The sequence below is a fragment of the Drosophila serrata genome, unplaced genomic scaffold (assembly GCF_035046125.1).
Source record: "Drosophila serrata isolate PLE 108 unplaced genomic scaffold, ASM3504612v1 contig_217, whole genome shotgun sequence".
NCBI classification, from domain to species: Eukaryota; Metazoa; Arthropoda; class Insecta; order Diptera; family Drosophilidae; genus Drosophila; species Drosophila serrata.
Genome location: NW_028257115.1, coordinates 1,863,486 through 1,888,666, shown reverse-complemented (window position 1 = coordinate 1,888,666; position 25,181 = coordinate 1,863,486). Strand labels below are relative to the sequence as shown.

At 41.7% G+C, this 25,181-nt stretch overlaps 1 protein-coding gene and 1 long non-coding RNA gene across 3 annotated transcripts in view; one reads left to right on the top strand and one right to left on the bottom strand.

The window, feature by feature from the left end:
* The window catches only part of LOC147644210 (uncharacterized), a 229,456-nt gene that overhangs the window by 86,178 nt on the left and 118,097 nt on the right, over window positions 1-25,181 (top strand). For both annotated transcript variants that reach the window (XR_015270922.1, XR_015270923.1), the window contains exon 2: window positions 4,879-4,965. This is a non-coding gene — a long non-coding RNA (uncharacterized LOC147644210). The remainder of the gene's footprint in view (window positions 1-4,878; window positions 4,966-25,181) is intronic.
* zormin (spectrin and immunoglobulin domain-containing protein zormin) overlaps window positions 6,120-25,181 on the bottom strand; it is a 35,597-nt gene continuing 16,535 nt past the window's right edge. The window contains 17 exon segments of the mRNA XM_086829627.1: window positions 6,120-6,460; window positions 7,874-8,054; window positions 8,168-8,250; window positions 8,903-9,340; window positions 9,902-10,809; window positions 10,811-11,361; window positions 11,799-12,937; window positions 12,940-13,438; window positions 13,771-13,952; window positions 14,252-14,458; window positions 15,605-17,399; window positions 19,028-19,188; window positions 20,116-21,541; window positions 21,825-22,019; window positions 23,002-23,073; window positions 23,551-24,306; window positions 24,515-24,691. Coding sequence (XP_086685753.1) covers window positions 6,357-6,460; window positions 7,874-8,054; window positions 8,168-8,250; window positions 8,903-9,340; window positions 9,902-10,809; window positions 10,811-11,361; window positions 11,799-12,937; window positions 12,940-13,438; window positions 13,771-13,952; window positions 14,252-14,458; window positions 15,605-17,399; window positions 19,028-19,188; window positions 20,116-21,541; window positions 21,825-22,019; window positions 23,002-23,073; window positions 23,551-24,306; window positions 24,515-24,691 — 8,874 coding nt within the window. The 3' untranslated portion in view covers window positions 6,120-6,356.

Below are 25,181 nucleotides of genomic sequence, written 5' to 3'. Positions count from 1 at the left end.
GCGTCCCCAGCCCCTCCCCCCAGCAAAGCCGGCGACCCCAAGCAAAGCTAAAGCCAATCCCATGTCCCTTTGGTGCGGCAGCCCCAGATGTAATGAGTCGCATAAGCAGATCTCAGGGCGGTGCACCAGAGGCTGCACTGCCGCAGAGTAGTCTCGTTTTGGCATCGAATTTCGCTCTCAATCCCCAAGACTTTTTCAAGACTCCCCAGTCCCGGTCTTGGGGCATTCAGCAAAACCATAAAACCGAAACGAAACGTCGACGACGACGACTGCGATGTTGCGGCGACTGCGCCCCAAGAGCACTGCATGCCAAGCGGCAATTTAGGTATAAAATGTCCAAATGTGGTTGACTTAATCCCTCCAAACGGGTGTCATTACTATATCATTTTGTTGTCTGTATTTACTTGAAAATTTGCCAAGACAAATCTGACACTAAAGCAGGTTTATCTTATTTAAATCTAATGAGTATTTGTAGTAACAGATATGATTTTAAGATATTTTGCTAGTTGTATATCTTTTGGACTTTGCATAATTTAAAGAGCATCCCCACTTCGATCTTTTAGTAGTATTTCTGATATTTCTTCTTCTGCGTTTTTCCTATCAATTGTTTATACAATTAGACACACGAGTCGCAGTCAATGCCGCCTCGATCCCCCTTCTTTTTTTTGCTGGCAAATGAAAGTTGCAATGCGGTGCAGAGCGAGCGCGGTGGCTGTAATCTATATTTAGTGATTTTACATGCGGTACCTCAAAGATATTCGAAAAATGTCTATATGGATTGCGTGACATGGCATATGGTAGATGCAAGAGATTGCGATTGAGAGATCGGTACAGCCCGTTTTGTAGTTAGCAATTTTCCAGATCGCTTGAGGATCAGAAATGATGCATTTAGCCAAATGATTAATTATGGGGATTCATTGCTCATGTGAATGGAAACAACACATTTGGGATGTAAATATGTGATGTAAACCAAACGAAAGAAAATGCTAATAAATTTTCTAGTATTGTTTAGTGATTTACCTGTTTGCTCGCGTAGCTGAGGTTCCTGATTGAAATCGGAGATTGAAACAGTTTTGGTGCTCACATAGCTGATGGATTCAATCGTGGTCTCCCACTTCTGGAACGTGTTGATCGTGTCACTCCGGAGAGCTCGACTCGAGTGGGAATGATTGCTCCTTAGGGGCGTTGAGGAGCGCAACGACATGGTCGATGTGGCCGATCCCAATGAGGAACTGGCCGGCGAACTGGTCGACGAGGAGGAGAAAGAAGCTGATTTACGTAAAGGCGTTTTATTGACACCATTATCCAGAAGGCGCTGTTCATGGGGTGTGTGGGTCTCCGTTGCCGGTTCCTCTTCGGTTATTAGCAAACAATCTGTTTGAGTGCCTTGATCTGTGTACAGAGAGAGAGTAGTGAAAGGAAAATTTATTAATTAAGTATTAAAGTAAGGAAGAAGGCCTTCTTCTTGATATGCTTGACATATTTTTTTGATAAAAAGATGATATAAAGATGATTTAATAATAAAATAAATTTTGAAATATTATTATTAACCATTTGTAAGAACTTTTAAGTAATTGCTCATTTAGAAAAGTAATTCGTAGTTAAATTTTTAATTGTTTAATAATTTATCTCGCTTTCTAATTTTTTACCGTGTAACAAAAAGAGAGTTTTCAGCAATTTAGAAATGCGGAAATGATTGGGATCTGTGGTTTTTATAGCTGCACTTGCTGCGTTTTTATATTCCTGCTCAATTAGCTGAAAACAATTAAATTCTAGCGCCTTTCTGGCAATTAGCGGAATTCGTGTTTATGCTAAAATCTTGGCCCCGATTTTCAGCAGAAACCCGCTGGCTGCACTCACCATGTTACCCGCTATTGTCTGCGTTTTGTACGCTATTTTGTTCGCTAATTTACAGCGTGCGTGTATAAATATATAAATAAATAAATATGTTTGCTGCCGGGGTATGCCTCTAGAGAGTGAGTGACTTGTGGCAGGGTCAACAACGCGTGGCAGCACGGATGCTCGCATCCCATTCCCCATGCCATTCCTTAGTATTTTCGGTTGAGGATGAGGCGCTGCCTGTCATCGGGGATTATGCAACTGAATTTTGCGTGGCTCTTGGTTTGGTTTTTTGGTATTTCGTTCTTGATTCTTATTATTCGGCGCCATAGTTCCTCTTTGTTGCGCCCAATTAAATAAAATCTATGCCATGTTATATAGACATTAGAAAATATTTTCATGTTTGCTGGGCGAAACTGAAGTGCTAAATGCTTCTTAGCAATGCGAACATCTGCGCAGTTTTGGGCCAATTCCTTTCGGATTTCGAACTGCTGCTGGTTTATTACCCTTCGTCGTCGTGGGTGTGAGGAAAACAATTTTACGAGGCAACCAACTACTTTATAGTATCCGATTCGAATGCTGTTGGCTCTTATCCAGTTTATAAAGATGTATGTATATGTATTTATTCGGTCTATAGATTGTCGTCGCAGCCCCTTTTATATATATTATAATACCGAAAAACCAAAGCGGAAATAGTATTATTAAAATTTATATGTGGCAAGTGCGCGACCGGCCAAGCAAAAATTATCTGTCAGAATTAATATAGAAATTATTTGAAGCAAATAATGGTGTCTATATATCCTGCGCTACAACGTATGTAATGGGTTTTGGGAAATGTTCAGTAAATCGCAATACTTTTAGCTAATAAAATGACCCATTTATTTAGAAAATTAATTAATTAAATTGAAAATTATTGACCACGCCTTAGTCATGTTGACCAATCTGATTCGTCATAATAAACCACTCAACTTGGATCCCAAAGAAATGCCCATCTAATGGATCACGAAAACGTTTCCTCATCCCCACGCACCAACTAAAACTCACTCTGGGAACAAAACAAAGAAAGCCAGAAAGAAGGAAACCCAACGAAATGTTGGAAAATATTAACGAAATATTTAAAGTGGCAAGAAAATATTGTATGTATGTGTTTTGTGACTTGTTGCGGTGCTGAGTTCATTTGGTATTTTTAGAAAATTACCCAATTAATTTAGAAAAACACCAAGATAGACAAGGGAGAACAGGGAAAAGAAACCATAATGCGAATGTTTGTGCTGCTGCGGAAAAGATTCATCGTAGAAAAATTTACAAAATTTTCCTTCTTTTCAAAAGGGGACACATTTTTGTTTTTTGGCACACTCTCTTGGCCAAAAATCCAGGCAGATTCGAAATCGTATTCAAACCAATAAGTTTGGCCTTTTTCGAGTATTGGAATTTGTTGGACTAACATTTGCCATAACGCACTGAGCAAAACATTTGCTGTGCCACTCGATATAGCCAGTGAAATTTTGCAAATGTGCAAATATCTATACAAATATATAATATATAGAATGAAAGCCAAAAAAAACGAACAAGGCCGGACACGGTCCAAATATTTAGGTTTTGCCACACGCGAAATGTTTTTCATGTTTCTCACGCCATTTTCTTTTCATTTCTTTACGTTTTTCAAATTTTATTTTGACAAAAAGTTTCATAATATTAATGACAGCGTTTTATTGGGTGCGAGAAAACAATTTCATGAATCATTAAGGTGCAAGGATCGGGCCATATGCTCCCATTCAAAATGTGATTTCAATGAAATGATTGTAAACGCTGCACTGAGCACTGCAAATGACTCACGAGTGTTTGCATTTGGATGCTGTGAGTAGCGTCTAATTTGTTTCTTGGACCGCTGCCTAATGACTCGAACGAACACTTTGGCCAGCCACTAAGCACGCAATTAGAATTGGCAGATTGGCAGGCGGAGGGGCGGAGGGGCGGTCGGCCTTGGCTATAAAAGCAGTCATCGGGCAAGGGCCACCCACCCAGCAACTAGAGCCTAATCATCGACAGAAGTGTGTCATATGTCCCAAAGTGGAACATTGTCAGGGAAGTACTAGAGATGATGGGATGGGATATGCTATATTCTGGCGTTCTTCAGAGTTTTATTAGGAATAGGAACCTATTGGGAAAATTTAGAAAATTATGAAATATTATTGTTATACCTTTAGTCAGAAGCTTCAAATTAAGTGAAGGAGTCATTTCCGACCCTATAAATCATATATATTCTTGATCAGCATCAACAGGCGAGTCGATCATGCATGCTTCAGAAGAAGAAAAATAAATTCAAAAAATTTTCAAATTTTTCAATCGTTAAAATTGTTAAAATTTGGGAAGAAAAATTTAATTTTTTTACATTTTAAACTGAGTATGCAAATTTATTACCCTAACAAAAACTAACACAACATCGCTTTCCGAATCAAAATTAATGTATTTTTGACAAAGTTATGATTAATTTTTGATTCGATAAATTGACCGAATTGTCATAGATACTTCGGTTTCCGTTACAGGGTATTATAATTTTAATCAGAAGCTTCCCAAGCACTGAAAGAGTCATTTCCGACCCTATGTTTCATATATATTCTTGATTAGCATCAACAGGCGAATCGATTGAGCCATCTCCGAAAGAAAGAAATTTTTTTTTAATTTTTTACAAAATTTAACATCGTAAAAAATAAAATTGATAAAAAATTGCATTTTTTTTTAATTTTTAAATGAGTATGCAGATTTATTAGCTTGTTAAAAACTAAGATAGGAATGCATTCCGAATAAAATTTAAAGCATTTTTGGCTTAGTTAGGAGTTTTTTAAACATTGAATTGTCGAAAAAACTGTCATCTAAATACATATATCAATAAATATGGATTCAAAGAATGCAACATTTTAATTGCTTGGTTATGATCGAATTCTGTTTCAATCCATTAATTCAATTGCAAACTGACTGGAACTATAAATTTTTATTTCTCGAAGTTAATTTCCTTTATTGTTTTTTGTTTTGTTTTAGATTTTGCAGTTTATCTTCCCCTAAAAATATATATAGTTTTACATAGATTTGCCTACGATTTTAAAGCAAATTATTTAAGTAACAAAGGTAAGTAACGTAATATCTTCTTTGCATAATTTCAACCCAGATGAATCTTACTCCCTTCACTGATAACCCTTAAAACTTTTTATAGCTACTTTTGGGTGATTAATTGTTTGGCAACACTGCCAGCCTGCCTGCCTGCCTTCTTCTATTCTGACTTTTGTGGGGTTTGGTGTCAGTGTCAAGGACTCTCAAAGGCCTACATACTGCTGGGCCGCCTGTGTGTTCTCAATGCCTTGACAGCGGAGAGTGTTTATGTCTGGCATCATGTCCGTCCGATTTCCCTACCTCGCAGCCTTCCTTCCTCCACCCTGTCATTGCCGAAAATTGCTAGCATTTTCGCTAACGATTCGCTCGCTCACAGCTTGTGAATCTTGGCAAGCGATCGCGACAAAAAAGAAAAGGCCAAAAGGAAAATTAGATAAATAAACATTTGCCGAAAAAAAACGCAAATAAATCATTTATGAGCAGCAAGGCGAATCTTAGTCGAACCGTCAGCCGCCAACACACAGAGCATTTCTTCATTCCACACACAAATCCAAACATTTGTTTAGCGGATGGCTCTCGATTCCTTCGAATTATCTTCTGACCCGATTTTAAATGTAGTTTTTGGCCTAGTTCAAATATTTATACAATATGTATGTACCAATGAGTAATGGAAGGCAAAATGGCATTTAAAAGTTCTGTAATTCATTTAGTTTATTTGAAATTAAAAACTTTTCACAAGACGGACCCGAAAATATGCGTTGAAAGAATAATTAATCTTGAGAGGGGAAGATCAAAGTACACACCAAAATTAATGTCCAAATCTATCTTATAGATAATTTTTCAAAGATCTGAGGGATCTCTGTACTCAATGTAAACATTTGCATGACGCTGATAGAAACACACAGGAGATTATTAATCAAATGTTGCACAAAATATTAATATTTATTTTTAAGATTCTAAAGATTCCGGAGATCAGTGATCACTTGGCGCCATCTAACGCCTGAGTATTCGAAAAGCTTTTTCGAACCAAAACGAATTTTCAGCTTTTTCGAACTGAATGTCTGATTTTCCCCATAGAGAGCGCCACTCGTTAAGTTTTTCACGATCGGAAAAGTCGGAAAATTGTATTACAATTACAATATTTGTTTTTCATTTTTTAAAAGACCCTCAAGTTTTTCGTTTTCATAGTTATTTTATTTGACTTTCGACAAAAACACAAGTAATACTATATTCCTTTGTTTGTATGCATGTAAATTAGGGGACTTTGAACCGAGTAAAAACAATGGGGACAAAATGAGTGACATAGTGAATACATACATACACACAATAAGGCGAAACTTTGGCATTGAACAAATCATAAAATAAATAATAATAATTATAATAATAATAGTTGCATTTAAACAACAGGCTTAGTATCTAAATCCACGATTTGTGCTCGAAACATTCAAATTTCCGCTAGTGCTGGCCGCACCGAGACGATTCATGGCGGTGCAGGCATAGCTGCCGTTGTCATCTGTCGGAATTCGAGACCATTTCATTCCATTCGGTTGCAAAAGGATGCCAAAGGATGAATCCAGGAGGAAATAGAGAAAGAGAGAGAGAGAGAGGAGAGAGTGGTAGAGAGGAAGGTAAAACGATTAATGAGCTAGCCTAGTTGATTTGATTTTACACAGAACAAAATCAGAAAGTTTGAGCTAAGACAAGTTTAATCCATTTGTTAAATCTCCTGATCAATGAGTTAACTATACTTATAATAAGAGTTCTAGGCAGTTTTTATCTAGTAGGTAGAATTTAAAATTTGATTTTTAATGACGCTTTTTATCAAACGTTAAAGGTAACATAATTATTAATAAGATAATACCCCTTGCGGGTATTATAATTTTAGTCAGAAGCTTAAAACGCAGTGAAGGAGTCTTTTCCGACCCTATAAATCATATATATTCTTGATCAGCATCAACAGGCGAATCGATTTAGCATGCTTCGGAAGAAGAAAAAAAAATTTAAAAATTTTCCGAATTTTCAATCGTTAAAATTGTAAAATCTGGGAACAAAAAAATTTTTTTTTTACATTTTAAATTGAGTATGTAGATTTATTATCCTAATAAAAACTAACTCAACACTGCTTTCCGAATCAAAATTAATGCATTTTTGACCAAGTTATGGTTAATTTTTATTCGATTGATTGACCAAATTGTCATTTATACTTCGATTTCCTTTACAGGCTATTATAATTTTAGTCAGAAGCTTCCAAAGCAGTGAAGGAGTCATTTCCGACCCTATGTTTCATATATATTCTTGATCAGCACGAAAAGTTGAACCGATCTAGCTATGTTTAGTCAAAATTCATATTTTTCGATTTTTTTTTTTCATTTTTTTTTAAATTTAAAATGTGTTTCAGTATGTAAAAAATTGGCAAAAATTTTTAGTTTTTAAATTTTAAAACTCAGTATGCAGATTTGTTAGCCCAATAAAAACTAGCACAGAACAGTTGTTTTAATTGAAATTAATGCATTTTTGGCTTAGTTATGATATTTTAAATTCTTTAATTTAACCGCAAAAAATTTGCATATTAAAATATAGATTTTATATACCTAAAATACACATATTTTAGGTTTTCTTGGTGGTATACGAAGGCCAAAAAGCCTACGGATGGACAAAAGTCATGTAATTTTATATTTGCCATGAAACTCTTAATCAATAATCTAATTTTGATCCATGATCCTATAAGTAACTTGAAAGGTATACGCACTACGCCTTCTGAAAGTTAGCTTCTTTTGTTAAAAATTTTATTTTTAATATTGTAAAAATGATCCTTAAACCTCTTTTCAACTTAAATAAACTCTGTAAAATCATTCTCTCCTATAATTTTGTTCCGTGTAAATGTTTTGGTTGACCTGACTGGCCACATAACTGTTCAGTTACTCACCCGGATAGGCCTGCGGCAGTGTTAGCCGGCACACGCCGTTCCGGTACTCAATGCAATGCCGACTGCCGGACTCCAGCTGACCGCCATTGTGCGTCCAGTTGACCTGCGGCTGCGGATGCGCCTGCACAATGCACTCGAAGCGCGCCGTTCCACCCACGCCCACAGCGATGTCTTTCAGTGGCTGTCTCCATCGAGGAGGATTAGTGGTTCAGAGGAGAGAGACAGACACAGAGAGAGAGAGAGAGATTTACGGGTTTTAGTTACCGTGGTTTGGGGGTTAATGACTCGGCTTACCGTTATGAATAATGGCTGCCTTTGTGCCAGCTCATCGCGATTCAAATGCGCATTGACGGGTTCCGTATTGGGCAGTTCCGGCACTGAGTGGGCCCAGTTAGGAGTTGTTTTTTGAAGAGAGTGGAGTGGTGTGGAGAAACCATTAGAATCTCTGGCTCAGCGTTTTCAAAAGCGCTTCCATTAGTGGGATTAGCACGCGGCAAGCAGCACAGAACACAAACACTTATATACGATACGGATTCACTTTAAAGTTTAAACACGCAAAACAAACTTTTCATGCAAAAACAAAAAGTAAAAAACGAGCAAGGCAACAGCGAGCAGGGATTTTTTTTAGATAATAACTTTATCATATGTATATCATGCTTTTTTTTTGAGTTGGGATTATAATAGAGCCTGATATATATACACTTAATATAATGCCGATGAGGTTTTTTTGGGGCGGGTTAATCACAAGGACACAAAGCCACGATGGCCACAAAAGATATAAACTGGATAAGACAGTGAGGTTTTTTGAAATAAAGATAGAAATAATCTTTCTGGTCAAGAACATTTTAATAGATTCCCAGCTTATATCTCCTGGCGCTTTCAATGATTTTTTTTGGCGGGCACAACAGCAACATGTCCTAGACTAATTGACAACATCGATATAGCGATTGAGAGATTGCGTGTTAAGCCGTTGTGATTGATGGCTTTCATCTGGTGACAACAGCCTCCGTATGTTTTGTGCTTCAGTACCTACCATCTGATCCGGCGGCAGGCGCGGTGCCTGGGCATGGAGTCGATCCAGATGGATGTCGAGGCTGTGACAGCTGGGCAGGCTGTATCGCTTCTGCTGGCTGCTGGTGGCACTACGCGGGGCCATCGGCCTGCCACTTGACCAGTTCCTAGCCGACTGACTCCTGCGTTGGATCTCATTATCGGAACTATATCCGTGCGAGGATCTTTCGTGCTGAACGGGTATGACCAACTCATTGTTGCCCGGCGCCAATTTCAGGGGATATGGGGAGTGGCGTCCGTTTTGAATGGGCTTAGAGGCATTACTGCCGCTGCTATTACTATTCCACTGGCTACTGACGAACTTGTGACCCTCGCCGGGAAACAGGATGCCAAATTCGTAGCCGAAATCGTATTTAAAATATATTAAACCGGTATTGGGATCGATGCATTTGGTGCCTAATTTCAGTTTACAGATAAACATATATAGACGATAAAGAGGTTTTATCTTTGATGTAGTTGGGGGATTAGTCGATTCTTAAAATAATTCCTAATCACATAGTTACGATTTCTGAATAGTTTGGATATATGTACAAATAAATATTAACTTAACTTAAATGATAAAAAATCATCATAAGCATCCAATAAAAACATATAAAAATAACTTTATATAATGAAATGCAAATAATAAATGGATACTCAAATGAATACTGATTAAGTTTGGGAATTAATGAACCCAAAGAAACATTAAATATTAGTAAATTTCTTAAAAAATTTCAACCGGAATGATTTCAAAATAAAAAACGGATTAGTAAGAGGTCCGGTGTGGTATGTCCAACGAATGCAAATTTCTCAAAAAAAACAATTCAATTGAATTTCATCATCGCAATTTTCCAATTTTCAAATCTCAAAATAATACCAATTCAAATGAGAAAAGGGAGCTGGCTCGAAATAATTATAAATTATATATCTACTGCATGGTTAAGTCCTTTGAATTTAGTATAGAAAATGATCACTTACCGTATTGAGAGACCCGTGATTCATCCCGGAAGGCCTGAGGCTGTTGGTTGCTGCCTTCGCTGGGCGCCCTCTTGAAACCCGGTCGAATGCCATTCGAGGTGTGGCTACTCCTCATATCCCTGCTCACATCCTCCACGAACTGATGGGATTTCTGGAGGAAGGTGGAACCCATTCGACGTCCCTGATTCTCCGCCTGCTGCTGCAGCGAGTTGTAACCATATCGGGGCAAAGTTCCGGCCCTGTCTATCTGATCCATGGACTGCTGTTGCTGTTGCTGTTGCTGCTGCCTCATGGTTGAGTTCCTATTTAAGGACTGAGTGCGATGTTGGGTGGTGACGGTACTGCCACCGCGCTGCTCCTTCCGCAGTGTATTTATGTCCACATGGATCTTACTGGGCATCTCGGGGCCCCGATCGAATTCCATGGGCGACAGCACCCTTTCGTAAGTTCTTGGCAAACTGCAGGATCTTCCTGCTCCCTGGGGCGGAGCCACGCGTCGATAGCCCTTGGTGAAACCATCGCCATATGGTGACCACAGTGGTTGGATGCGTGCTCCCTCCACTTCGCTCTCATAGTCACTCTCCCGGACCTCTCCCGGCACGAATTTAGTGGGCGTGGCCGGTGGTGGAAGATGGGATTGCCTCGAGAGCGTACGACTTGTGGCCGGACTATAGGGGAAGGGCTCCAGGACGATCTGCTGATCCCTCTGCTCTTGCGGTCCATCAAAGTGGATTACCCGCTTGGTCTGCTGCATATTCACCACCCGCTGTGAACTCTCCGTGGACTCGTGCATCTGCATCACGTTCTTGGTCTCCGTGGCCACCTTGGCCAGGTGCATGGGCGCTCCAGCAACAGCATTGTAGTACATGGTCGGACGGGCATTGGCCTGTGTCTGATTCTGCTGCTGTTTGCGTGGCAGCTATAAACTTGGCTGCCACAGGCTTGGGTTTATACACTGGCTGACTTTGTTGCTGATTTTGCGTAAACTTCGACTGCTGCTGCTTCGAGCTGCTCTCCCTTTTGATCTCATGGCGTATCTCCTTGCCAATTGGCTCAAACTTGGGCCTGGCATAGCTGCTGCCCATCTCGGGTGGCGTTGGCTCAAATTCCATGGGCGAGGGTGTAACGACCACCACAGGAGATTTGTGGCCATTGGCTGCGATATTTGTGCGTGGAGTGGGTGTGGGTGGGAATACCACACGATAGCCCTTGATCTCCGCATCCGATTCATTGGCACGCGACACCGAACGGAAGCGTTCATCAATTTCGCTGCTATAGTCACTAAACTCCGCTGCCGGTGTCTTCCGCTTGGCGGGAATGGGACTGGGATAGGTAACCACTGGTGGCGGTTGTGCTACTCCTCCCGTTGTCGACGAGAACTTGGTCTCATGACGGGATGAGCTGCTCTGCATGTTATGTGAGTAATTGCTGGTCATACTCGAAGAGGTGTAGTTGTAGTCCTAAGAAAAGAAAATAATACATTATTAGCAAAGTATAATAATTGGAAAATAAACAGACACAGAGATAGGTAAATAAGAGTTAGCAAACAGTTGTGTTTAGAGTTCAGGCAAGTAACAAGATTATAATAATAGTTAAGGTTAAAGTTGAGTAAATGATTCAACAGCCAGCGAACGATCAAGGATTAAGGCTTTCGAACTCGAAGTCTTGCTAGATCGAAAGCCTTTAAGTCATTTAATGTTTATGATTATCAAAGAGCTTAGTGATTAATTGGTGTAGTTTTTTGGTAACGATTTTGGTGTTAGCTGTCCAAGAGCTACAAAAGGCATTTGGCTTTTATTTGTTTCTAGTGTAAGTTTGAGAACGACAATGAACAAGGAACAACAATAACAACGACACAGAGATATTACACAGACACTGAGAAAAATCGATTGCGAACCTTTGCCTCCTGGCTGCTAAAATTCGTTTGTGGTGGCACCTGCGTTTGTGTGAAGTAAACCGGTGCCGGTGGTTCAGGCTGCAGCTTAGGAATCTGCGACGGTTGTGTCGAGGACGAAGACTTGGTCTCGTAGAAACTTGTCTCCGATTTGCGATAACTCGAGTGCTCCTCGGTATCGGCCGTATAGCCACTGGACTTGAAAGAAGTCTCCGTGGTGGCCTGCTGATGTTGCTGATTGCGATTGCCCGGCTCCACATCAGATTCACTGCCACTATACTTGTAGCGATCGCTCTCGTAGTCGCTCTCATAGAGTCCCAATCGATTGGGCAGAACTGGTGGTGGTGGACGATATGTAGAACTTTGAATTGGCTTCGTTTGCTGAGGTGGTGCTGTTGCCGGTGTCAATGTGGGCACTGAATGGGGTAAAACTTTACTCGGTCCTTGGATCAAATTCTGTTCCAGCTTTTGCTCCATACTCTCCACCAGGGAACGACGACGTGTCGTTGTGTCTTCCACCTTGGGTGCGAAGCAAATCTCCGGTGGGGTTCCAGGTTCGAGTTGTACGTTGACGACATGTGTCACCGGTGCCGGTGTTGTGGTTGGTGGTGGTATGCTCTTTACAATCTGATTAACCAGGAAGGGTGCATTCAGCTCCTTGGTTGGTGTGGGTGTAGCCAGCGTAGATGAGATCACTGTCTTCTCGGATTTGTGCTCGACATCACTGGAGTAACCAGTGACACCACTTGGCGTCCACAGCCGGGACATGGCCACACCTTCGGCGGAGGGTTTGGGCGAAGGTGAACGTGGATTCTGCTGGGCAGGAGTGGCCAAGACAGCAGCAGGTCTCACTATCGGTTGTCCGTATTCCACCTTGACCTCTTTGCTGGTGGTGGTTTCGTGTTGAACGGTCTGGAGACCCAATGGTGGTGGGAATACCGGCACTCCACCCTGTGGTGGTGGCTCCTTTGGCTGAACTTCGGATAGTATCTTGATTTTCTCATTGATCAGCGGTACCTTGGGCTCGGTTCTCTCCGGCTTGGGGGAATAGCAGAACTCGGGAGCATCTCCTGGTATGAGGTTGAGACTCCTCAGCTCTTCGGCCAGAGTTTGTGCCTGTGGCTGTCTCACCACCGTCTCCAGGGCTTAAAGGCCAAAGGCTTGGGTCGTTGGGTTATAGTCTCCTCGTCGATCTTCTTGAAGTAATCAAAGGAGGATGTAGAAGTGCTGGATTTGTGCTCGCTCTGCTCGTATCTGGTGCTGGTCAGCGTCTGCATCTGAGGTGGCTGCTGCTGCTGTTGGCCAAATGTGGTGGCCACCACTGGCATGCATGGCTTGGGCGGCACCGCCGGTGGTGAAGCTTTAATTGTAGCAGGTTGGCTCTGATCGGTCTGATCCTGGCCGGCAGTGTTCGTTGTGATGGTGATTGTGTCGTTTGTGGTCGGTGTCTTGGGTCGGGACGTCAGCTCGGGCAGATCCAGGTAGTTCGACTTGTGCTCTAGACGCATGGTTGCCTCGGTGGTGCAACGATGCTCAGTGATCACTTTCGACTCGGACAGGCCGTGCAGGTCATTCGAACTGGTCACATCCGTTTGACTGGTCTCGAACGATGGCTGCGGCTCGCTCTGAGTCTGAGTCTGGATCTGGTTTCAGTTTCGATTTTGGTTTCAGTGTATGTTTTTTTGGATGGTGTGGTGGTCGGTGGTTGGTGGTGACGATGTAGTGTGGAAAACCCGTGTGGAATGAGCAAAGCGAAACGAAAGAACGAACGACGTTGACATCATGAGAGGAGAGAATTCACAAAAGATTTGGTTTATTATATTGATCGAATTAAAATTAAGTTAACAGAGTCAAAGAAAAGAGAGTAAAATAGAACAGAATAGTTCGGAGTAGATAAAGTAGGTGATCGAGGAGGATAATGCATATATATAGAAGTCGTAGTAGGTGGTTAGATATTGAGCACATGCACACTTACTTCGGTTTTGAAATCGCTAGAAGGTATCTGCTGTACAGGGCCCGTCTCATAGACAATGGTCTTCACCACTTCCTGCATGCGTTCCGGCGATGGCTCCAGGATGGCACAATCAGCAATGCTTTTGGCCTCACCACCAGCATTCGTGGCGCGCACCATGTACTTGCCAGAGTCCGTTGTTTGTGCTGGGAATAAAAAACAAATAAATAAATATATAAATAATACAGTTTTGGATGTGTAATAAATAACATGAATAAAATGAGCAATTAAAATGTAAATAAACAAGACCAAGACTTTTCCAAAAATGTTTAGAAAAACATGCAAATAGCTAATGTTCATGAAATTAAATGCCATGGAAATTTGGGTTAAGTAAACAAAGAACTTTCGTTGGTTTTTGCAAATTTTAAAGGGAAATGCTCTGCCAGTTAGCTGTCAGTGCATTTTATTTTCGAATTTTTAGTTGGAAATAAACCAAAGCAAGTACCTTTCTCAATGATAAGTCTGTAGGAGTTGCCCTGGGCAAGCAGTCGATGCTGTGAGATGCCGGCATCCTTCAGTGGCTTGTCGTCCTTCAGCCAAGTGACAGTGGGATCGGGTAGACCTGTTACCTCCACCTCCATGACCAGTTTCTCGCCCTTCTTGCTAACTTGGGCCTGCAGGCGTCGTCCAAACACAGGCGGAAAGATGGTCTCTAAAATAATTCAAAGAACAATAAGCATTAACATATGGATAGAGCATAGAATATAGTGCAAATAAATAACAGCCTTTGTGTGTCATTGCAACAGATTTGTTGTTGTTTCAACGTTTGGTACTGAATAATTTACTTGAACAGCCGTCCCAATAATCGGCCATAATGAATAATTCGTTTAGACAGCGGCAGACAGGCAGTAAAAATAATCTTAAAGCTAACACATTGCACACATTCAGCGACGACAATTCTGCAAACATTTCGAGTAAATAAACGATCTCTTTCTTCAACGCGATTTACATAATAATAATAATTGCAAGCATTAGCCCCAACCCCAATTCCGGTCCCATCCACACCCCCACTATGTGCCGCCAAGAATATTTATAAATTTGTGTAAGAAAATCTTTTGCATTGGCCAAGATTTTCATTCTACCCTCACCCGGCGGTCGGGCCGAGGCCAGCTAACAAATAAGATTGAAATATAAACAACAACAAAGCCCACAGAGAGAATCATCATCATCATCCTCCTCGAAGCCTGTCGACCACTAAAAACTCATCAATATTCTCTAGCCGAGCGGCATCCGAGCCATTGACGTTTGAAGATCCATCCATTGACGGTCGTCCCCGCCATTATTCCCCTCACAATGACACTTTAATGCTCTATGCTGATTGATGTGGTACACACAACATATGATATAGGGTCTATTATCCCAGGGAAAAAAACATGTGTACACGCTTTTGAACACTTTTTTGCTAGCTTTTTTTCCTTCCTCTTTTTTACTTCATTTGAGTTCTGGGAAATTAATTTCGAAAGAAAGCGCCTTGTGGTGGTCGAAATTTGATAGGTTAAATTAGGTCGTGGGAGGTGCGGACAGTCGGTGAGCTCATAAAATAAATGTATATTTTATAGATTTCGAACAAAATATTCCATGGGTTATGTGCCTGGGAAAATCTCTCTTGTGGTTTAGGAAATTGTTATTTTGACAAATTATTATTAATGGACTTTTAAAAAAAAATTAAAACTTGAAAGGGGCGATTTGCTGTTGACCCATGAAGTCCTTTCTTTTTTCTCTACTCCTAAAATCTTTTCAAAACATCAACTATTCTCGCAATCTATATAATTTCTATATAATTTATATAAATACTCACTTTTAACAACCAAATCCGCTGTGCTGGTGGACTGACCCACTGCATTCGAGGCAGTCACTGCATATCGTCCCGCATCCGCCACGTTCACCTGCTTCAGTTCGATGGTGACGCGATTGCATTTATTCGAGATCTTGGTATGTGCATCATCAAACAGCTGACCACCGTTCTTCTCTACCTTGATCTCGGGCGAGGGAAAGCCATCATAGATGGCCTCCATGCTGACATCACTGCCCTGATCCACAATCTTTCCGCTGAGAGGAGTGGTGAACCTGGGGGCAATCTCTCGTCTCAGGCGTGTTGGTGAATCCGGAATGGCAACGGCAGACTGACCATTGGGAGCACCACTCGATTGTATGAGAGTGAAGGACTTTTGCTGCACACTGGGACTGCTCATCTCCTTGCTCTTGTGCAGCTCCTGATAGTGATGACTCTCCACAATCTCGGGTCTTTGCTGCCCCAATTGCTTCAGGGATTGATCGATGTGAGCGGAGGAGTGATGAACTTCGGTTTGTGGAGCATTTCCCTCATAGGAATTCACTTGTGAGGTGGAGGTTGTGGTAAAGGTTTGCTTCTTGATTGTCACACGTGAGGATTCAGTATTGTGCTCCTGGGTCATGGTCTGGACATCACTGGAGGCGGGCAAACCGCTGCCAATGATGTTCAAGAAGGCAACACAGGTGGCCTTACCCGCCTCATTTTCGGCCACACAGCTGATCTTGCCGACGGCATCGTGGGTCAGCTTCTGGATGGTCAAGACCTGGCGATCACCGCTGGTGGACACCAGGAAGTTGTGACCGTGCACAGGCTGATCGTTGAAGAACCAGTGCACCTTTGGTGTGGGCTTGCCCTTGACAATGCACTCGAACTTGATCACATCATCGATCTGACCCTGTTTGTCACTGAAGAGTTCCCTAAATTCAGGGCACTGATGGCGATCCACAATCTCCACGGATGATTGGCTGCTGCGGCGATTTTCGGGAGCATTCACGGACTTTACAATGAGATGCGAGAAGCACTTGGCATCGCCCGCTCGATTGGACACTTTCACGGTATACACACCCTTGTCATCGGCACTCACATTGTTCAAAATGAGCTTGAAGATGCCGGATTCAGAGTCTGCTTTGGTGGTTATCCTGTCGCTCAGTTGGACTTCTTTGTTGGTGAGGAACCACTGAGCTGTAAGAGGTTGATCTCCACTGGCCTGAACCTCTAAAACCACTTGTTCTCCTTCATCGGCCAGGACATCGGATAAAAGTCTCTCGAACTTGGGCTGGGTATCCTTGGGCAGGGATTGCCTTTCCGCTTGGGCTCTTGTCGCGGGTTCCGCTTGATTCAGAGGAGTCACCTTAAGCTCACAACTGCTTGAAGTTTCGCCAGCTGAATTGATAGCAACCACCTTGTAGTGACCAGCATCCTCTTGATAGACTTCCTGGATAATCAGCGAACAGCGATCACCCTGGAAAAGTAGCTGAACATCGGCAGATTCTTTGACGGGACGCTCATTGTGATACCAAATAACCTCTGGCTCCGGCTGGCCCACAATGACACAGTCCAGCCGCACGGGTTTCCCCTCGAAAATGGACACATCCTTGAGGGGCAGATGAACAGCCGGTTTGATGGGCTCAATATCGCTGGCCATCTCGGAATCGGATGTCTCGTTCGGCAGACGACCCTTCACTATCACGTTGCAACTGGTATAGGCCTCGCCAGCTAAGTTCTTGGCGCTCAGGACGTAGGATCCGGCGTCGTTGGGATAAGCCTGCGGGATTAGCAGCGTTACGCGGCCGTATTCGTACTGAAAGTATAGGGAGAAAAGCACGAAAAGTCAAGTCAGCAGAGATTGTGTGTGTTTTTTGAGTTCTCGGCGGAAATATTCACCACACCCAGAAAAACCCGACTGTGGTGGAAATACGTTTTTCGATACCGAAATGCTTTTTCGTTCTAGTTTTTGTGTGCTTTTTTTCTTTTGGTTTTTGCAATTAAATTTTCCTTCTTTTTTACACCGATTTAAATCTTATTTACGAGTGTCTGTCTGGGTGCGTGTGTGTGTGTGTGTGTTTTGGCGGATGAGGCGCATCCGGCGGCTTGGAGGGGCGGCCTGTGTTTATTTTCCCGCAACAAATGATCTTTGTTTTGCCCCAAATTGCAGGAAGCACCTGAGAGTTCAGGTGTTCGACAACGCTTCAGTGGAGAAGAATCGAATATACTTATTTGAACAAGTGCCAATTACACGAGAATTGTTTAATCAATTTGATCCGGAAAGTGAGATCATGTTTTTGTCAAACGAGCAAATGCGTCGACAGCGGCAATTAAAAAAGTGCGGCCAATGAAATCATTTCTCAATTTCTATAGCGAAAAATTGAAATTTGCAAAAATTCACATACATTTATTTGCATATATATTTTTGTATACACAATGTTGGCGTCGGCGCCCACAATAAACAAATTGCCTGCCTCTGGCCAGGCTGCTGCCTGTGGTGAATTGGATTCGCTTTGGTCGCATGCCTCGTTGCAAGGAGGAGGAGCGAGAACTCTGCCAAAAATTGCAGCTATTAGATATTATATTATAGGCATAAGATCATTATATAGCCTAGCCTAGACTTGTGCATTGCACTATCTGTCCGCAAAAGTGTGTTGGCGTTGGCGTATTTTCAAAACGATTGCCTTGAATTTTTTCGAAAATCATCAAGAGATTCGTGGAAAATTAAGGGGGGGGGGGGGTGTAGGAAAATGCGTGACTGACGTCAGAGCAGCTATGATATCTTTTCAATATTTTTTATTTTGGAATTATGTAGAGTCCAAACCGCACATGCACAACGCCCACCAAGCAACCGCAAGAAATATAGAAATTTCTTTGGTTTTCCTTTCCATTCCAGCCAAAAGATTTTCTTTGGTATATAGAACAGATTCAATGTGTATATAGCCAGCCAGACAGATAGACAGACAGTTGGGGGAATTGTACTAGGTGGCATTACTCTATTTGTTTATTCTTTTGCTTTCATCCAAAGGCATGCAAACACTTGGAAGAAAGTCCAAAGGAAATCTCTAAGGGGTTTCCTTTCCTTCTGGGCAAAACCAAATTAAATTTGAATATTTATGGCGTTTTTTTTTTTGTGTTTGGTTTTATATTTAAACTTGTTTAAATCATATTAAGTTGAGACAATAGATTTCTTAAGACTTCTCTTAAATGAAATGTGTCAACACTTTGTCGTTTTATTAAAATTTATACATCCTAAAAGGGGACCAAAATACTGTCAGACTTGAAATTATCAACAAATGCGCAAGAAAAAGTACTAGACGTTTATGAAAATAAATTCCATACATTATTATCTATTTTATTTTTTCAAAAAACATATTTCCAGTAGGAAAATTCTAGACTTTACGAGATTATTACCCCATAAATAATGGCATTCAGCCAACTCACCTTGGAATCGCGCGGCTGGAAGGGTTTTCCATTGTGCATCCAATAGATTTCTGGCCTGGGAATGCCACTCACAATGGCCTCCAGCTTGATCTTCTGGCCCACACGGGCCATGGCATTGGACAGGGGAACCTTGAAACTAGGTAGCTCGGTGGGCTCCAAAGCTAAAGAAGAGAAAAGAAGAAATAAAGAGAATAAAATTAAATTATTATAGATTCTGCCTTTTTATACCCTTGTAGAGTATTAAATTTCTAGTCATAAGCTTGAAACTAAGTGAAGGAGTCATTTTCGACCCTATAAATCATATATATTTTTGATCAGCATCAATATGCGAATTGATCTATCGTGTTTCGGAAGAAGAAAAATAAATTCAAAAAATTTCACAATTTTCAATCGTTAATTTGTTAAAATTTGGGAACAAAAAATTGAATTTTTTTACATTTTAAATCGAGTATGCAGATTTGTTACCCTAATAAAAACTAACTCAACGCCGTTTTCCGAATCAAATTTAATGAATTTTTGACCAAGTTATGATTAATTTTTGATTCGATTGATTCACTAAATTGCATACATTTTTCGTTTTCCCTTTCAGGGTATTAAAATGTTAGTCAGAAGCTTCTAAAGCAGTGAAGAAGTCATTTCGGACCCTATGTTTTATATATATTCTTGATCAGCATCGACAGGCGAATCGATCTAGCCATGTTCGGCAGAAAAATAAAATTTCAATTTTTTTTTTACAATTTCAATATTTTATCATTGTTAAAATTGACAAAAACTTTAAAAAAAAATTAATATTTTTAAATTTTTAATTGAGAATGCAGATTTGTTAACCTATTCAAAACTAGCTTAGAACGACTTTCCGAATTGAAATTAATGCATTTTTGGCTTAGTTATGAGTTTTTTAAACTCTGATTTGTCGAAAAAATTGTCATATAATTGTTGATAAATATAGATTCAAAGAATGTGAATATTTTAAGATTAGTTATTATCGATTTCCGATTTTATAATGTGATTCAATTGCAAACTGCAATGGTTTATAACTATCGGCTTCTCAGAGTTAGTTTTCTTTCCTATTTAATAATTCAACTTACGTTCCACAATCAAAGAAGCCGAACAATGCTCAATACCCGCAGGATTTGAGGCACTGCAAGTGTAGACAGCATCGTCCTCCAGGAATACCTCCTCAAATCTCAGCGTAGCCTCACCATTATTATAGCTAATCACATAATCCGGTGAGTCATCGATGCACTTGTCATTCTTGAACCACTGAACCGTGGGCAAGGGAACTCCAGCAACCACACAAGCAAACTGGAAGGAGCTACCCTCGGTGGCCTTGCCGCTCTCAAGGAATCTCAAGATCCTAGGTGGCACCAATTGCAACTCAGCGGCATTTTCCCGCACAGATAAGGTGGCATTGGTATCGCATGTTCCCACCAAATTCGAGGCACGGCAACTGAAACGTGCCGAGTCGGCTGCAAAGGTTTCCTCGATCACCAGCCGGCAGATGCCCTTGTCAAAGGTGGTCTTATAATCCGAGTTATTCTGGATACTGATGCCATCCTTGAACCACTCCACTGTGGGCTCTGGGGTTCCTGTTACCTCGCACTCGAAGGTGAAGCGATCGCCTTCACGGGTCACGGCATCCTTCAGGGGACGGATGAAGAGTGGCGACGCATAGCGTAGCTCCGTGAAAATTGAGTTCACTTGGATGTCCTTGCGGATATTCTCGGTCACTATGCGCTGCTGGTCCACCTGATCGCGAAGGGTTTGCAGTCTGGTGATCTCCTCGCGTTGGATTCGTGCCTCCTCTTCACGCTTCGAGCGGGCTTCGTTGTCTCGTCGGATTCTTTCCTCTTCCTCCCTTCGGATACGAGTTTCCTCCTCCCGTTTGCTCTGGAGACGTACCTCCTCCTCTCGCTTGGCTATCTCCCGGAGAGCTTGGATTCGCAGCTCTTCCTCTCTGGCCGCCTGCTCTCTGGCCAATTGCTCGCGGGAGGCCTGTTCCCTGATAGCCTTCAGCTTGGCCTCCTCATCTCGAACAGCCTGCTCTCGGAGAGCCAATTCCCTGGCGGCCAGCTCCCTCTGGGCCTGCTCAATGGCCGCCTGCTGACGTTGGCTCTCCAGGCGTGATTGCTCCTCCCGGAAGAGCCGCTCCTTGGCTTCCGCTTCCCTCTGTGCCTTCTCCCTCTCCGCCTGATCGCGGGCATCCCGCTCTCTTTGCTCTTTTTGGCGCTGCTCTTGCTTTAGTCTCTCCGCCACCACATTGATGTCCATCTTGAGCTTGATGAACGACTGGAAGATGTTCATTACATCGTTGTAAAGGGTCGAGACCTTGGTCATATCATGAGCACACTGCGAGGCACTGTCCAGCTTGGAGCGCAGGGCAGCCTCCCGACTGGTCACATACTTCTCGATATCGTTGACCAGATTGGCGGCCTCGATGGGGTCACGCAAATAGGGAACCTTGTTGGAGACGCTACTGTAAAAGTAACTGATCTCACGGTACTCGGCATCGATCTGTTGAAGAAGGGTGAAAGGACAATTAAATGTTTAAATATATATTTATTATAATTGATTTCAAAGTAGGTTCATGATCCAATTCCACCTGCCATGTTATAAAAACTTCAGCTTCCCAAACTTTGCTTCCTTTCAAGTAATATTTATCGTTTCAAAAACAATAAAACATTAATAGCACATCGTAAATGTCAACGAAATTTAAAAAATGAGAGCACGTGTCTCTCATTATAATTATTTACGGTGTCGGCTAAAGATTAATTTATAGTCTTTTTTTATTACTTACCTTTTCGACCACCTCGAAGAACTCGGTTGCCTGATTGAGGCTCTTTCGTTTCTGCTTCACCTGATCCTTGAAGCTCTGCCACTTGTCGTTGAGTTTGCGCAGTTCGTCCTTGACATAACGCTCGCTCTCGGGATTGCTAATTAAAAGCTGTTGGCTTGTGGACTCTGTAAACTTCTCGATTCGCTTCTCTAGCAGCTATATATATATATATATTTATATTCAAAATGAGTGGGAAAGTGTGGGAGGGAAGAGTGAAAAGATAATCATTAGAGGCAGCCAAAAGTATATGTATATATTGCCAGCAAATTAACCCATTAGGCAGCAGCTAAAACGCAATGTCTAGGCAGAGTGCAGCCAAGCGGGATAAAATTCTTGTACACAGTAGAAAATGAATGAATTTTGAATGATAACTAATATTTAAATAAAATAATATTCTTTTTAAATCAATATTATGAAGAATATGATAAAATGTCAAGACTTATATTTAAGAGAAATTGCAAATACATGTATTTAGAAAGAAAATCAAGAAAAAATCCATTGAAATTGTTTTAAGAATTCCCAAAAAGTATGCTTTACAAAATTATAATTATTTTAATACTAAATAGTAATTGTGTTTGCTAAATAAAACCCTTATTTTCTCTCTGTGCACCGTTTGCTCACATCCGCTCTATGGCTTAGCTGATCATAAAAATCGGAACGTCGAAAGCAATTTATAACAGCAAAATATGTAGATAGATATATAAAAGTGCATTAAAAAGTGGTCTGAATGTGTGTTGTGGCTTTTGCTTCTGTTTCTGTTTCTGTTTCTCATCGGTTTGTATCTGTATCTTCTTCTGGCGTATCCCTATCTCTGAGTTGTATTTCATGTATTCGTCGCAGAGTTTTTAATTACAAACTAACGACAGCTGCCGCTGTCTGTCTAAAGCCCATCGCCCATCGCTGACAGCGACAACATTTTGAAAGTTGCGATATTTTCGAAATGTCTTCCATTTGGAAATTTGATGAATGTTGTGGGGCTGTTCCGCCCAATCTTTCATTTCTAGCTGGGTGACCACCCAAAAAAGGGTAAGCGGAAGGGAAGGCAGCGCGTGCTGATGCTGATGCAAAAATATAGACGTGCAGGGATCGATCTGTATATCTATATCTATATATTCGAAAACTATATATCTATGGCTACCTCGAGGGTGTGGGCTGTTTGGCCCCATCGTCGCTGATGGCGCGTTGATTTCAATTGCTTGGGCATTGAACACTAGAATGGGATTAGATCATTCAATCATTTTAAAGTCCCATTCAATCTAGCCGGAAATCTATTCTAGCCTCGTGTGGTGTCTTTTAATTAATTAAAAATATGTAAATTGATTGCTCAAATTGATTTAAAATTGTAAAAACTAAAGTGTTTTTATAGGGAAATATTTTGTTAAGGGTTTTTACATAAAATAAGTCTATTATAAATGAGTTTATTTAGCCTTATCCAATCCTTTTGTGATTTAACTATCATCAATTTCCTCGTTCTCTCTTTAGCTAAGATATTTACACTTTCAGTTTAACAACTCTTAAATAAACTTTGCAATTTCCTCTTGCGAAAACAAAACATTATACAGATCTTCTGCCGCTGAATGCAACAATCTCTGTGGCTAAATGTTTACCCAATACAAACATTATAGTTTCCAACGCACACACACCGCAATCCTAACCCACCTCAATGAATAGCTCGAAGTTCACTCACCTCTATGGTCCGTTCAAAATATTCAAACGCCAGCGACGTGGTCTTGGCCGCAGCCAAACTATCCACACTTTGGTTGTTGATCTCGTGCAGCTGCTGGCTAACACTGTCCAGACTGCGATCAATATCCTCGAGATCACCACGGAACTGCTCGATCTTCTCCTGCCGCTCCAGAGTCGACATCCTGGCACTGCTGTTCGACTCGAAGTGCAGGCGCAAATTCTCGAGCAACTTCAATATGCGATCGGTATCGATTTCGCGGGCTCCCGGTGGCTCCAGTACTCGCACCCGATCGATCAGCAGCTCGGATTGTGTGATTAACGATCTAAATTTATCCATGCACTGATCGCGGAATTTCTCATGCTCCGCAATGCTCCGATCAGCGCCAGAAGAGTTCTGCTGCTGCTGACGAGCAAAATACTCGTCGATTTCGCGACGCAGCTGCACCGTGTTCTCCAGAAACTGCAGAATGCTCTCCACCAGTGTACGATAGTCATACTTGATGCCATCTAACTTGGCCTTCAGCATGCGCAAATTGTTGATCACCTGCTCGATTTTGGCCAGCGAGGGTTGGTCCTTTGTTTGGATGCTAAGTGTGGTCTGGATACGCTGCTGGATCTCATCCTGAGCCCTCTCAATGTCCTGGCTGACATGGGTGAGCTTCTCGCGGGTGCTGACCAGCAGCTGCTTGGCATCAACACTGGTCGAGGTGAAGACGGGATACAATTGGGTGTCCACCTGTGTGCTCTTGGCCACAGTCTGCAGAAAAGGGGAAATTATGAGTTTAAAAAGAGTTTTTAAAGTAACGTAAGAATTGATAATTGGAAAAATCTAAAAGATACACTCCACTTCTAATTCTTTTGTACATTTATTCTGAGAAATTGCGATTAAACCTATTCAAAAATAGTCTCTTGAATAAATCCTGTGCATATTCAATTAAGTTCTTATGACTCCGGCACACACTCACCTCCTCGTTGTCGCTCATGACTTTCTCGAGTAGATATTCCACTTGGCGCTTCTCCTCGATGCTGGTCGTCCAATTCTCCAAACTGCTCGTCACGTCGACCTGCCGCTTACTGAAGCCGTTCAGCGTCTCTTGCACCGCCTGTGCCGAGGATTTCGTCTCGAGATATGGATCCACAATCTGCGCAGCGACGCGTCGTTAAAAATAGCATAGAAAATAGATGATTTTTATTTTTATTTCTATTTGATTTTAGCTGTTTTTTCTTTTCGTATTATTTTTCTGTTTTTATTTTGTGTTATATATTTTGTGTGCTCCCTTCTTCCAATTGTCGCGTGCAGAGGGACACAGAGAGGGATATTTCCGAGTAAAAATGCGGCGCGTGGCGCACGCATCTAACTGTGGCCAGGGTCTGCTGCCTTCTGCCATCCCGAGAGTCCAGGCCAGATCCGACCCAGCTCTCCCGACCAGACCCCATATAGTACAACCTATCTATAGCCGGCAGCGCAAATTGCTTTCTTTATTTATGGACTCGACTTCGACTCGATTCAACACAACTTGCGGCGGAGCAGCAAAAAAAAAAAAAAGAAAATTTCTAATTTCAAAAAATTTCCTTTGCGTCGGCTGCTTCTTCCCGGTTTTATGTTCACGTATGGGGCAAAATGACGTTGTC